We start from the raw sequence: 15720 nt of genomic DNA on the forward strand, positions 1-15720 counted from the left end.
TATAATAATATAAAACTGTACTCAGTGGTATCATAAGCTTGAAAAATAATTTTTATTGACATACAAAAAAGAATAAGGAAAATAGACATTGTAATTAAACATTTGCTTTCATCTACAAATAAGTACTGCGAGTAACAAAATAATTCTTTATGGTCTCGTGAACAGATAGAATCAGAGGAAGGAATTTTCTGAAATAGATGCAAAAGAAAGTCTTCTGAAATAGAAAATATTTGGCAATATCTTTTTAGTCTCTCAATAAAATATCCACGTAAACAAGTAATCCATATTTACAATATCATAAGCAATCTTTTTGGTTACATGTAGTAAGAAGTGTATGTGTAATTACTGTACATTCAATTTTAAAGTCTAATTTGCACCATCATTTCTCACTTTTATTCATGTTGGAAACACTGTTCTGCTTCTGTTACTGCATGACAGCATGTAAATACATTTAAAAGTATTTTTTTCAGGCATCTTAAAAAGGTAGCACTTTTAATGTTAGCTTTTGTAACTTCCTATGTTTTTACAGGAATCCAGACTTGGAATGTAAGTTCTACAGTCATGTCCCTCTAAAAACAACAATGTAGAAGATTTTCAAATGTGCACAGAAATCCCGGTAAAACCCCTGAAGTTCTACCTGCCACTTCTATCTTTGAAAATACACCTTTTTATTTCCTGTGTCGCTGCTATTACCTGTAAGTACAGGTAAGAAAAGTTACATGAAAGGGAAGTTAATGGAAGGCCACTTTGAGAAGCAGCTTTAGGACTATGGGTTGGGTTTTTTTCCGAGAAAATTACTCTCCAAAGTCCAATGTATTTTTATTTAGCACTTGAACTAACCTTATATGTTGCAAGGATTCTTAAAGACCTTTTAAAACAGTTTAGAACAGAAGCTAAAAGCCTATAGCATGTTGAATCTGTTTTAAATTGCATGCAGCAAGGTTGAGCAAGGTTTAGGAGCTCATAGCTACTGCATCTCACTGGGATCTTCCAAAGACCAAAGGAGCCAGAAGCCCACAGTTCGTACACATGAGATAACACTGATCATGATAATTTCCCAGCATGGAATCTTCCAGCTCCCACTGAGTTTCCACTATGATGTTTAACATCAAAGTTGAAAAAACAAAGATATAGTCTGGCAGACTACCCTCAAAAGGTTGCTAATCCTTGATTTTTGATTAGTTTTGTATCATCAGAATAGAGAAGTAAAGAAATGCCACCATTCTTTTTCAAGTATCATTACACTTGAATAGTACAGTACATGGAATAAAATGGAAAACAGAAGGCACACTGGTTACTATAGCTTAACTTCAATAGCATATAGAACCATTCACCTAAAAGCAGTTGATTTCAATACATCCAAGTCAGTGTTGTAACAAAATCAGTAACAGATTTTGTGTTTTTTTCCCCAATATACTGTACAGTTAAAGTTTTTTCCAGAACCATCCTTAGACAATTGTCTACCTTCTGCATAAACAGATGACTTACTACTATGCAAGTATTGAATGAGCTCATTTTCACAGGTGGATGAGACACAGTAACAGGCCAATACATACTAACTTCAAAGGCTGTCGCCTGTGTGAGTGCAGTATAAAAAGCTAGCACAGTAAATTACTAGAACAGTTGAGTTCCTTTATTCACTTCACCTGTTACACTTCAAAAGCATTAATACAGCACCTCTCACAAAGACTAAATGTGCATCCACCAGCTGTAAGATGCTTACTGATCTCACCAATAAAAGCAGACTTGTTGAACAGAACAAGATCAGAAGAAGACAGCACAGTTCAGTGTTCTCCAGAAGCTGCTGCTAATCCCTCCTCCTACTTAATGTTCAATATATAAATTTGTAATAGGATGCATAACATAATCACGTTGTGTCAGGTGAGCACTAATGTCGTGTAAAACAAGCGTTCTTGTTTTTCTCTCAGAAAGCTGCTATCAGTACTATATGGATTTTATGCTGAAGCTGCACAGAACATTTTTAGGGAAGACAGATAATTGTGTGGAACTTAAAACACAGGGAAAAAGCTGTCTGATCCATTGCATGCTGTGGGACTGGAGGAATGCTCACACAATAGTTTAGTATTCCTTCCGTCATACTTGGATTCTGTGCTAGTGCATTTAAAAACAGCCGTTTTCTCAAATTAAACAATACACTAGTGCTAGGTGGGTTGCAGTCACCCACCAATGTATGTAAGTGAAAACCCAGAACTTGGGGATGTAGTCCTTGAGTACCAAATGGTACAGCAGAAAAGTATTTCAAATAATTTACTGTGCTAGCTTTTTATAACACATTCAGCAAATAATCAAATGTTAGTACAAATCAAGTAACAGGAACTGAGGTGCTTCTTGTCAGACAAGATGCAAAATAACTCATGACCAAAATTGTTTGTACTAATGCAACACTGAACTACAAAAATTGCATATTTTCTAAAGGTTAATATTTAAACATTTTAAAAGGCTGAAGATGATAAAAATTTATGTAGTCTTTAAAAAAATAGGAAATTATATGCTGCCTGAAACTGTCTTTATTGCAGCACAGTGGTAAATTTGGACTTGTAGTGGGCTCTGCAGCTTTTACAAGAGATTACAATAGAAAGGCTCACAATTTTGGCCATGTGCAATCAAAATAATCTACCATAATTATTCTTCTATACTAATAAAAATATAAATATTGTTTATATCTGTGAAAATAATGAATGAGGTTAATACTTTAATATTCTAATTTCTAGAAAGAGCTATAAAAGTAAAGTGCCAGTAGAGACTTAAACTGCATTATTTAACACTTTAATTTCAAATAAAAAAGTCATAGAGTTTATATAGTTTGCTTACAGACTAAGGTATGTCTTCATGCCCATCACGATAATGATTTTGAGATTTGGCTTTCATTAAATGGGTAGTGTTTTAATCAAATGAGCAAAGCTCAGCTGTTTCTTGGAGGAAGCATGTCTCACTTCAAGCTCCTTTCCTCTGGGAGACTGCTAGCAGTCTTCTCTGGTTTATAACATCCTAGTTTCTAGTCTATGCTCTAAATCAATAGAACCATGCAATCAAATAAGATAGTAAAATACTACCTTCTCGGAGAAAAGGAAGACTTGGCTTAAGTGATACATATTTTCCTAAGTGTGTATATGTAGCTTTCCAAATAAGACAAATTCTGCATTTGGATGTCTTACAGTTTTCTTCGCTTTCAGTAATGATTGTGCATAATCCAAAGCCAGATGTTGTCTGTATACAATATATTTGGCAGAGTCAGTTAAGAGTCCAACAGATATGTTCTGATTAAAAAAACCCCAAACACCCAACATAGAAGTTTTTAAAGGTAACCTAAAGATCTGAATTCAAAATTTTAGACTAAACATTTTTATGGTGCAACTCTGCAAATTGCTGAGTGACCTCAAGTCCTATAGATCTTAGCAGCTGGTGAGGGGGTTAATCAGCCTGAAAAATCAAGGCTTTAAAAAAGTGAACATTATCAGAAAAATTATGAGTGACCAACTAAATTCTGCTGTCTGGTATACTTCATGAGTCTGATTCATAACCTGCAAAATCACTCAGAGCAAAATTTAGTCTGTCTTGTTAACTTTACATGATTATAAGAGATATAAGCATTAAGTTAAGACATTTTCCAATTTTATGATTTTCCCATTATGTGATGTCATTCACACTCTCATTTTTTAAATGTGGACTGGGCATGAACCAATATAATATATTTGGGACTTACTGGAATTTATATTCATATGCAGAAAACTTGAGTATCTTTGAGCAAGCCATACTGAAAATATAACTCCAACCTATATATCTATCAATATAACTAAATTGGAAGGAACCAAGGAGGGGTTGGCAGTATCATAGTATTGTTACTTTACATAGTTGATCGTTGGCCTGCTTCATCAAGTTTGAGGTTTTGTTTTCTGGCTGCTTCACTATTGGTCCTCAGATCAGATTTATCTGCATTACTACCGTCTGTCATTGTGGATTCTGCTTCCGTGCCTTCAGGAGTCTCTCCAATGGGCTGCAGAAGTTTAGCATTCTCTTCTGGGGGCCGCTTCCAATGGGGTCTGCTTGCCATCCACAAAATAAGTGCACCAAATATGACAAGCAAAAGACCAAGACAGTTGACCAAAGTTGCCTCTGGTGGGGATGCACTGTATGCAGGATTTTTCCTTTGGAAGGGAAAAAGAAAAAAAGGTCAGTTGTTTTAAAGATAATCCTGGTCTAAACCCAGCAGTCTCCTGCTGAGTAGGAGGTCTTTTTAAAACAAACCAAAACAAAACTGTCCCAATACTAGGTGGTTATTATTCTGTGCAAAAAGAAGTACAGTTTGCAATGAATAACCTTAATAAGTGCAAATTAAATACTTACAATGAAAATATAAGCTTTTCTGTGATTCCCATGAGAGCTGTTGCAATCACTGTTGCAAAGATGGTAAGACCCAGATAAACGTGTATTGGCATGAACGCTGCTCGGAGAGGAACTGGAGCAAAAGGGAGCAGAAAGACAGCAAAACCCAAGAAAAGCTAAACACAAAACAGATTCATAGTTAAAGCTATATGGGAAACAAGCTACACTTCTCAAGCAGAATAAAAATCATCATAAAAAATCCATTTTGAGACAGCTTCAGGTACATATTTGAGAAGAATTTGCGTTTTTATTTCTGAATGTGTTTCCCTTCAAAACCAAACCAATAATTCAGGATTAGCCCCTGGGAAGAAGACATGAAATATTTTTTAAATAATCCCACCTAATCTCAATGTCCAAAGTTACTAGTAACGCTAGAACTGCAACCAAACTAAGTACTGGGAACATAAGTTTTTAGTGTCACTAATTCAGCAATATATTAAAGTTTAAATTAAAGTACATTCCTTTAGAAAGCCATTGGTCTCTCAATATGTCAATCAGTTGGCATTTACAGAGTGAAGATGTGTGTGGTGGCATAAAGTTATTCAGGGGACACGAGTCCTCCCAGTAGCACTAATTTTGTGATGGAAGATAACCCATCATGTCACATGGTTGCAGTCGCAGGCTTCCCCAGTAATACTGAAGCTGCATCCCTTCTTTGGTTTGTTCTACCATTATTAATCCCTGCTGCTAAATTAGAAATAGTGTATGAATTTGTATTTCATCTTGCTTTAACTTCCAGTCTTAGTCCTTGGTTTGTCTTTCCATGCTGGAGAAAAGACCCAGTATTTTCTCCCTGGGAAGCTTTTTAATACACTGTAATCAAGTTGTCTCTTAATCTTCTTTAGATCTGCTAAGCAGTTGGAGGTTTTAAAGTCATTCACTGGAAGATAGTTTTTCCAGCTCTCAAATTACTTTTCCAGATTTTCCTTGCATTTTTTTTCCATTAAAAAGAATGTATTCCATAGCATTTCATATTAGTTTTGCTAATGCCATATATGGCAATAAGATAATCTCTTATTAGAGAATTTACTTTTCCTGTTGTCACAGCATTGTGAGAACTATTTACATTTTTGCCCTATGCTTAAATGTATGTTCTTGTGCTATACTATACTAACATATGTTTGGCTTAAATACAATATATGTACACTATTGTTCCTGTAGGTATAGTATTATGTGAGCATCCCTCCTTGATAATTTTTCAATTCTGAGATTAACATGCCATTTCTGGCAAATGCCAAGTGTCTTCTCTATTAGCAGAGATCCTACTTTACGAATATTTTTTAACAACAGTGCTCAATCACTTAACAAACATCAGTCTCTGACTGGAGACTTACATCCCAGTCTGCCATAAGTAACGCCACAGTTCTCTTGACGTGACAGGCAAGGCATTAAGAGCCATTGATCATGTTTATGGTAGCAATATTAAAAGTAGAATTAAGATCTTACAATTCTTTATCTTAACCATTAGAAAAAGTGCTGATATTCAGTATAGTAGCAACACACAGCAGCAGTAGTAGTAGCATTTCAGCCCTGAAATGAGTGCATTATTAGGATAAGGAAAATCTTAACATAGCTCCTCATTCATTTGTTCAACTATAAAGAATATACTCAACAATGCTGTAATATGCTTTTTTTTCCAAGCATTAAAAGCACTGTTTCAACACTATTTCCTGTACCTCCTGGCCTGAGCAGTGAAGGATAAAAGTTCAGAACCCTCAAAAAAGTTCAAATCCCTCAGCTGGGGATCTTCTGTGCTTGGTCACCAGATAATTAAGTCTTATTTTTTCTTTTTAGTGTTTTGGCAAAAAAAAAATCAAGAATCATAATTTGAAGGAACAAAATAAATTTCCATAGTGTAATAATACAATATAGGGAATTCAAAATGTATATGCAGAAACATCACATCTGTATGTGTACACACTAAATGTCACGGCATGTCTGCTCATCTTCTATGTCAAATGCAAAACATACTAAGCTCATTTTAGATTATGATAACTGGAATTCTCTGCCAACAAGAGCAGTTACAAGTATGCACACGAACATTTATCAAAGTTTTGCTGATTCAGGAAAACTGGTTAGCCAGCAGTAGCTCATTCAAATGTCAGATCCTTTAGATCTGCACTGCTCCCTGCTGCACTTGTTCTGCTGATAAACAAAAGTCTTGAGGCCAAGACGTGACTACTTAAAATAATGATAGTTGGAAAAAAAGAAAAACAATAACTTCATTTGAGACTTCCTTAATAAAAGCTCTAACTCTATTTAAATATGCTGCCAACAAACCAAATAACTTGCTTTAACTTCAGCAGTTTATAGAGCTTGGAAACGCACAACTGTATAACTGAATAGTAAATAAACTGCCGTTATCTCAGCAAATCAACAAAATATGCTTTAAAATACGTTTTTCTTTGAAGTTAAAGATACTGTATTTGCACATGTACATACTAATTTGCCAAATCACAGAATATAAAATGGGTATCCCAGTAGTTAGAGGGTATTAGTGAGGGCCTATTGTGCCTGAATTACTCAACACATTCTTCAAATTTACAACTTGTTTATAAATACAGTTAGATTCTGACCTGGAGGGAATAAAATATAACAGCAGCCAGCCCAATCCAGCTGTGCAGACTGTACATGTTAGGAATGTTCCTGGCATTGTGGTATTCAAAGACGGCTACCATAGAAACAATTGCAAGAATCATAGCTATGGTATTTAATCCAGCATGTATGAACTTCATTAGGAGTTTGCTGCACTTCCAGGTCCAGGGCAACCTGTACACAATAATAGCTGAAGAAAGAACAGAAACAAGATGTTATGCCTTACAGGGTAACTTCTCTCAGATTTTAATAATCATGCCTCATTCACATAGTTCCGTTGTAAATTACAGGAAAATCCAACCTTTAATCCTCTAAAACAGTCTATTAAAAGGCTTTTTCTCCTACATATAGCACAGCATATTCCAAATATACAACTGAGGCTTAAGTACAGCTTTAGGGAGATTTCTTCCTAGTTTAAAATAAAACCTTCAGCATGTTTAAAAAAAAACAGCAAACTTGGTGTCATCCTTTCCTCATTCCTTAAATTGATCTAACAGGGATTCTGCACGGGATTTTGATTTTTCTACTACTAGTCAGATGGGAGGAACAGGGCCCAATTCTTCGAAAGACCACCTATTGAGAAAGTGTGTAAGGTTATTTTGTAATATTTATTCTCTTTGCCAACTTTGGATAAAGCTGTTGTCACTAATTGTGTAGATACTTGTGTGACAATCCATTGCATTGATATTAATAGGACTACTTTAAATGCAAAAATGCTTCTCAGCATAAGGGAATCATAATCGGACTCTTAAGAGACCAAAGGATTTGGCAACTACAACTCTCCCACCACTGTTAGATGAATATAAGGGAGTTTTACCTGGTTTTGCATTAATAACTAGCGGACAGCGTTTTGTCCAGTCTGAACAAAACAACAAATTCTAGTGATCTAACTCCACATGGTAGTAAGAATACCTTGGCCTAGGGCTGCTTCTTGCCAAGCTCTTTTCTCAAGGTCCCCACAGCTCCTTCCCTGCCCCAAGGTCCCCTCCCTGTCATATGACCCAGGTGCTTTCCACAGGGGGGACACACTGACCAGATTAGATCACTGAAGCCCCAGGTACATCTGATTACAAGCTAGGTAGTAATTCTGGATGTGTGACAGCCCATAAGTATATTCAGATAACAGGGGACAAATATTTACGAGGACACCTGATCACTTGACCAATAAGGCTAATACCTACATCCTTAATGTCTTGCCTGAGCAAGACGACTGAGCTCCATTCATCTGATTCATCACATCCTCATTTAAGTTTTCTGCTTATGAAATTACATTAAAATATTTACACACAATTAGCTATACTAAAAAAAAAAAGAATATGAATATATGCAGGTTTTTTAAAAAGTTCCTGTTCCGGTTCCAAACATCAAGAAATAGTTTTCTTAATGTACCAGGAAAGAGTTTTACCTGATAAATGCAAACATGAGGAAGTTACTTAAGTGATTCTCATATGCCTTACTCCTTACTTCTGCATAACCATAGCTTTTTATGCAAAAAGCATAGGTTATAGAAAATAAACAGAAATATTCATTCTGTATGTCATGATGAATAATAATAAATTACTAATTTCCAAGGTCTGTTTACACTTTTTTTAAGCTTGGATGCATGCCAGGAAATACAGTAGTGCACTAAATAATTCACAAAGAAAACACTGTTCACAAATGAAATTTCCAGACTACGATCAGATTTTAAATCAATGTATGCTTTTACATACTGTGTGAAAATATAGTACTGGAATGAAAGTGTCTCTTAGAATATTTAAGTGCATACAGTACTTAGGTAGTTCTCAGCTTTCTACTTTTTAAAAGTAACAATAGTAAATCCTACAAACCCAGGAAGATAAAAGCCTTGGTTTTAAGACAGTTTAACATTAATTAAAATTATTTTTATAGACACCGGTATGATTCAGCACACCAAGCTTATGATCACCTCCAACAGTTCCCCAAAAGACACAAGGTAGTCTTATACCTTGTTAATATTGACATAATTGCCTGCATCAGACTATTATTAATTAACTTAGTACTAATGATTATGATCTCTAATTTTGTATGCCAAAAGGCCCCAAACAAGCCTTAGTGTCCCACGAGGATATTCCCATTAAAACCTCCTTACTCTATCTTACCATATGGCCCATAGTATTGTCAGTGATTTATTCCAAGTGCAACAGAGTACTGGACTCTGTATGTCTTGAAGTAAACTTGATATGCGTAAATGCTTGTCTCACTTTTCAGTCTTTGATCTCAGAGGATCAAGTCCAGAGTAAAATTTTTGTGTAACATTTTTCTTTGGTGCATAAGATGCTGTCATCTAGTTGATTTAATGTCCAAAATCACTATCAAACTCCCTAGTCATACGTTCACATAGTCTCAGATCTCTGTCTGGGCCATGAATTTTCTGGGCTGTTTCCCATAAACAGTATGATAGGAAAGCAAAGATTACAGACTGATGGTTTGGACACTTGTTAACAGTCCTGTGCATTAGCATATTACATGCCACAGCCCAGGACATGTGCATGATAGTACAATTTGGTTTAATCCTCTTTCCGTCAGGGCTGTGCATGAAGTCATACACTGCAACTGGAGCAGACCTGACTGTTGATTAGTCCCATTTCTTCTGTTCCCCTCTTGTGTGCTTCCCCCTGCCTTTGTCGTAACTGATGTTTTTATAACCAGCAGGAAGAAGCAAGACGATGTGGGGAGCAAAGGGGATAGGAGGAAGCATCTGCTTTCAGTGGTGCAAGCCCTTAAAAGCTGACTCAGACATGATGTGTAATTTCATCTCAAAATGAAAATAGCCTGGGTTAGAAGGACATACACAGTTACAGCATTTTCAGTGGTGACATGCTAAAGCAGTCCTGTGAAGAACTTTCTCTACATACAACTCTACTACTGTTAAGAGAATTGACAGTCTAGGCATCCTTTGACACAGCTTCTTCACTCAGATCTCAGCTCCTGTTTCGATCTCTGATTTTAAAGCACATCACATAGGGGAGAGTGGTCTTGCATTATCTTGTATGTGGCATGGGACACCTGTTCTTTGCCAAACGTACAAAGCAGAATTCTAGGGTTAGCTCTTGTGTATTTCTGACTGGCATGTGCTTCACATGCTGTAGGGAGATGTCATGGATTGCTCATGAGATGCCTTCCACCTTAGAAGGCACACAGCGTGGCTCTGAGAGTGCACTGGGGGGTCACCGCACAGCACCTCGCAGCTGCCAGAAAGAAATGTTCCTCTTCACTCCACCTAGTTCCTCTCCTGCTCCTTCTTGGCTGATCCTGTTGCTTACCTTCAGCAAGTTTTGAATGCCCACTAGATTCTTTGGGAACCACTTTAACACCAGAATGGACAAGTGCCCATTTATGACTTCAAAGGGACTGTCCTGGTCTCGGCTGGGATAGAGTTAATTTTCTTCTTAGCTGGTGCAGTGCTGTGTTTTGGATTTAGCATGAGAATAATGATGATAACACACTGATGTTTTAGCTGTTGCTACGTAATGTTTATACCAGGTTAAGGACTTTGCAGCTTCTCAGGCCCTGCCAGCGAGAGGGGCTGGAGGGGCACAAGAAATTGGGAGGGGACACAGCCAGGACAGCTGACCCCAACTAGCGAAGGGATATTGCATACCATGGAACGTCATGCTCAGTATTTGAACGGGAGGCAGTTGGTCAGAGCCAGCTGATCAGTGCTCAGGGACTGGCTGGGCATCAGTCAGTGCATGGTGAGCAACTGTATTGTGCATCACTTGGATGGGGGTTTTTTCCCCCCTTTGGGTTTTATTCCTTTCTTTCTCCTTTTCATTACAATTGTTGTTGTTGTTGTTATTATTATTATTTTATTTTATTTTAATTATTAAATTGTTCTTATCTCAACCTACAAGTTCTACCTTTTTTCGAATTCTCTTCCCCATCCCCCTGAGGCGAAGGGGGAGGGAGTGAGCTGGCTGAGGTTAAACCATGACAGGGACTCAAGCCAAGCTCATCATGAGAGCTACCTGCATCTTGACAACTTGGTTGTGATGAGACCCTTAGAGCTCAGCAGTCATTTGCCCTTCCAGTTCTTGAGAATTCCACAGCCCATTGGATGTTAGCAACTCCAGCAATTAGATATTTTTCCTTTGAACAGTTGTTTTGTTATGTTTGAAGCAGAGGTAATCATGTTTGTCAGATAACTCAGAGCAAGCATTATTTTTAGATGTGATTTCAAGATGAAAGACTGCTTACTTTAGGATATATTTGCACTCCTTCTCCTTGCTTTTGCACATTTCCACCATCTCCCTTCTCCCATCTATGGCACTTTAGAGACCCTTTGTGCAGGCGATTCAACTTTCTATTCCAGCAAAAATTGTACTTGGTGTGGCTGGGTGGGTGTTAGTTTTCTGCTAGTTGAGTTAATTCAGTTTTTGGGTCTGACGAGGGGCAGAGCTGGAACAAACCAACCAGTAGGAAGTTGAAATCTGAGTCAAGGAGAAAGCTGAAAGGAAGAAGTATAGGAAAAGAGTAGGAATATTTCAGCCACAGCGAGCTGTTAGATTCTCTCACCCACCTAAGTAATTTCATCCATACGGGTGAAATTTAATTGACTCTGTAATACCACATGATAATGTGGCAGACCAGGATTTTTCCTTCTCTTTTCTCTGTAAGAACTCTTAAGTAACATTCCTGTTGTATTCTTTTATTAATATAGTGCTGACATTAGGCTACAGCCTTATGTTTTAAGCCTGTTTAAAATACAAGTTATATGATATTTATCAATATAATTGTGCAAGCATCTCTCAAGATTTCTAGTGTCAACCTACAACTTTATTGTATAGTGTTTACATGTGGTTTTTTCCTATCTTTTTTTTTTTTTTCAAAAATGTTGCTTTACAAATATGCACACAGACTTTTATTGCCTGTGTTTTTCCCACTTTAAGTCTAGAAAATCATCTGGACAATTACTGTGCACTGACAGTGTTTTGTCAGGTATCATTTACCTATAGATGCTGATCTACAAATAGTAAGTATTAATACTAACATGCCTACAGCCTTTTCATTTGATTGACAAGATATATACAACACATTTATCGGGGCACATGTTCTTCCTAATATGCAATTATAGTCACCCCTTTGCCTCCTACAGACAACAATGTAACATTTCTGTCCTTTGTATAGACCTTCATGAACTCAAGAAACAGTTGATACAGTTATTATTTCAAACACTCCACACATTTAACCAAGATATTTATTAGCTGTTCCTTTCTTCTTTTAACTACTTAAAGAGTTCTTGTATGTGTGAAAGAGGTATCCTGTTCCCTAGTCTTATCCAAATCACTTTTAGTTCAATGGCAGACTTCTGTCAGCCGAATTAGAATCAGACTCACAGTGGTATCATATATGTTGTTTCATCTTATTTACCACAATACTCCTTCATTCTCCAGCTTTGCTTTTCTTGTTATATAACAGGATTTCCTCCCTAAATACAAATAATACTCTATTATCAATGAATTCCTTGTATATGTTCCTTTTTTTTAAGCTATGGTAAACTTCCATTTACTTTACATATAACTTTAACTACACAAGGCTTGAGGCAACATTCTTACTCTGTGACATAGGGAAAAACTGAGTTTCAGAGGGGAAAAAAAAAGAAAATGTGTAGGAAAAACCTGCAGAAAAACTCCCCCCTACTTTCTTCGCAAAGCCTATGCTTATATAAAAAAACAGTAGTTTGATCACAGTACAGATCTTAGTGAAGTCACCAGGTGTTTCTCATTGCTTATTTATAGCCTGAAATCACACTTCCTATTGAGCAATATTACATAAAACAACTTCAAAATATTGTTTATTGCTCAATAGCAATTTGTAACTTGAAGCCACAAAGCTGAGAACACCCCCCACACCCACTGAAAAAACGAAATTTGCAGTGCATGTTCAAATCACAACATTCCCTTCATAGCCAGAACTGGACAGCCACCTCCTCCTGCATCTTCCAGCCTCTCACTGGCGAGGCTCCTGCCGAAGCAGATGAACCAGCACACATGATGCAACCATGTTCCACTGGAATGAACATCCGGATGTGCTGGACAAGCTTTCTGGCTGGACAAATGCAATATAATACTCAGCAGTGAAGCAAGTGTATGTAACATTATTAAAAATTAAATTCTAAGTTTGTCTAGACAAAATTCGAGCTTATCTTCTGTTACAAAGAAAAAATACTCCTGCTTACATTTATACCTTAAGTCTTCAGGAGGTCTTTGTTACTTAAGAACAGTACAATCTCCGTCCTCGCCCCTCAAAAGTCAGTGGTAAAGCTGTGGGAGAATTTCCACTGTTCTCTGCAATATTTATTTGCCTTTCTTGGAGGAGTTACTAATGTTTCACTTGGTTCTCTTCATGTTGAAACTAGCAAGAATTTTGTCACTGAATTTATAAAAAATTACTGTGGGAAGCTGTTACCTGTGTCAGATTTCTCCGTTAAGTTTTAATGCCATCAGCAAAAAATTGACACTCCCAGATTTCAGGGGGTTTAAGGTACCTTAAATAAGGTGCCTTTATTTTTGCAGTATTTAGGTCTCATTTAAATACATTCACAGGCTAGATAAGTGCCTCTGTGGTGCTCTAACGTTATCTGCTTCTCAAACTTTACTGGGAGCACAGTGTATTTCTTTCCTAAATTGATACTATTAACTGCAGCGCGTCTTATTTAGGTTTTTTCTTTGAATTAGCCACTTACGCTAACAGCAAAAACAGTTCAAAGTCCAGTATTCCTGCTGGCCTTGAGGAACAACCCCTGTACTTAAGACCTAACATACTAATTGTGTGGGATGGAAAAGGAGATACTGTTCATGTTGTAAGTGTCATGGGAAGCATTTAAAAGCCACTCCAAGGCTGAGCTCTGTGCAATCAAAAGTTCATATACTCTATTAAAAAACAAACAAACCAAACCCCAAAGCCACCACTGCACCGTAATCGTTTTATATTATTTAGGCAACGGGCTTCAGAATGAATTTAAAAGCTGTGGTTTACGAAACAATTTATGCTAAGTCTGGGCCGATGAACTGCGTTTGGACGATGCTTATGACGCTACATTTTCTCTGGCACAACCCCCATCCTGGATCTGGCTTCAGTGGTACTGAGCTTCCCTTTCTCCTCTTGGGACATGGGAGAGCCAGAAGAGCGGGAGCCAAAGCCAAAACTTTCCTAGGGGGCATTCCTGGCGTGTGGACCCGCAGCTTTGCATAAACCCGGGCTGGCGGGGAAGCGGCACGTCGCCAGCAGCGCTCCGAGCGCCGGGCCATCCCCGGCCAGGCTACACAAGTGCTCGCAGGAGAAACACACACGGCACTGCGGGCTTCTTACAAGGGACCCTTTGTCCCTCCTCGGTGACCCGCTGTCAGCGCTGCCGGCCGCCCCCGGCCCCGCCGCGCCCCCGCCCCTGCCAGCCCCGGCCCGGGCCCCACGCACCGATGCCCTGGATGAAGACGAAGCCGGTGACGACGAGGACGGGGTGCCAGTTGAACTCGCGCGCGCTGCCGTCCCAGCTCAGCCCCTCGCGGTAGTGGAAGACCCAGACGAGGGAGAAGATGACCGACACGAAGCCGGCCAGCAGCGCCGAGGCCAGCAGCGCCAAGAACCGCCTGTAGCCCTCCATCTTCCGAGCCCCGTGCGCGGCAGCGGGCGCCGCGAAGGCGGGGCGGGGGGGGGCGGGCGGGGCGGGCGGCGGGGCCGGGCCCGGGGCCGGTGGCGGGGCGGCGGGCGGTGGCGGGGCCGGTGGCGGGGCGGCGGGCGGTGGCGGGCCGCAGCGCGCAGCCCGGCCGGCGGGGAGGCCGCGCCGCAGGGGCGGGAGCAGGGCGGCCCTCCGCACCCCCCGCCCTGCCCGGCGGCAGGCCAGCCTCCGCCGGCCGCCCCAGCCCGCTCCTTCCCGGGGAGGTGCCGCTTGGAGTTGTTTCAAAGCCCGTTTTTAGGGGCTCGCCGGGAGCGTTCCCCTGGCGTCCGCAGCTCCGCCCGCCAGGCCGGGCTGCCCCGCAGCGCAGCCAGGAGCGGGTCTCGGCGGGGTCTGCGCCGCGGCTGCCGCGGGGTGGGCCGGGCGGTGGGCGAGGGCCGGTGGGTGCAGGAATTTAGAGACGTGCCGTACCGGTGCCGGCACAGCCGTAACCCCTCCGCAGTTCGCGCAGGCCGGCGCCGCTGCCACGGGAGGCAGGCAGCGCGTGCAGAACGTGACGGGCAGGACACGCTCCCCGGCGAGATGATCCCGTCCGGTCCCGGCGGATCCCCCGAGCGCCGCGGCATCGGGCCTCGGCGAGGGAGCAGCCAGGGCAGTGCCCGCAGGCTCGGGAAGCGCCGTGGCGGGAGCGGGCGCGGAGCGGGCGGGCACAGCAGCCTCGCCACGGAGGCGACGGGCAATGCCAGCCAAAACCGTAACTCGGTAGATTAGGCCAGGTCTGTCAGACCGCATTCGGTCACTTTTTCCTTCGCTGTAGAACGTTCAGCTGGCTCTGAATCCTGTCCGACGGAGCAGGAGGATACGGCCAAACATACATTCAGCGCTGCTTTTCTGGTATTCGATTAGCTTACTTTTGAGACATACATAGTGTCAAAATACATAAGGATTAGAAATGCATTAATTGAGAGAAAAAAAACCTACTATCCTCTCTGGCTAGTCTTTGAGCTGTCTGGTATCTTATGCTCAAATTGAAGTTTAAAAAATGAAAGGAAACAGTTTTAGGGAACTTAAAATAGCTTCAGTAG

General features: G+C 40.2%; 1 protein-coding gene across 1 annotated transcript; it reads right to left on the reverse strand.

Annotated features, from left to right (window-relative positions):
- Positions 1–33: 33 nt before the first annotated feature.
- Positions 34–14797, reverse strand: CYBRD1 (cytochrome b reductase 1). The gene is made up of 4 exons (XM_080399054.1): positions 14437–14797; positions 6981–7189; positions 4366–4520; positions 34–4166 (listed from the first exon to the last, which is right to left on the reverse strand). Exons 1-4 carry the CDS (start codon positions 14621–14623, stop codon positions 3866–3868), a joined length of 852 nt encoding a protein of 283 aa, XP_080255180.1. The 5' UTR covers positions 14624–14797; the 3' UTR covers positions 34–3865.
- Between the last annotated feature and the right edge of the window lie 923 nt (positions 14798–15720).

Source organism: Falco punctatus, assembly GCF_963210335.1.
Source record: "Falco punctatus genome assembly, chromosome: 8".
Taxonomy (NCBI): Eukaryota; Metazoa; Chordata; class Aves; order Falconiformes; family Falconidae; genus Falco; species Falco punctatus.

Coding starts and splice junctions, on each gene's coding strand:
- CYBRD1 (XM_080399054.1), bottom strand. CDS start 14,623: ATGGAGGGCTACAGGCGGTTCTTGGCGCTGCTGGCCTCGGCGCTGCTG. Junction 7,190..14,436: donor CGTCTTCATCCAGGGCATCG/GTGCGTGGGGCC, acceptor TTCTTTCTTCAG/CTATTATTGTGTACAGGTTG. Junction 4,167..4,365: donor GAAAAGCTTATATTTTCATT/GTAAGTATTTAA, acceptor TCCCTTCCAAAG/GAAAAATCCTGCATACAGTG.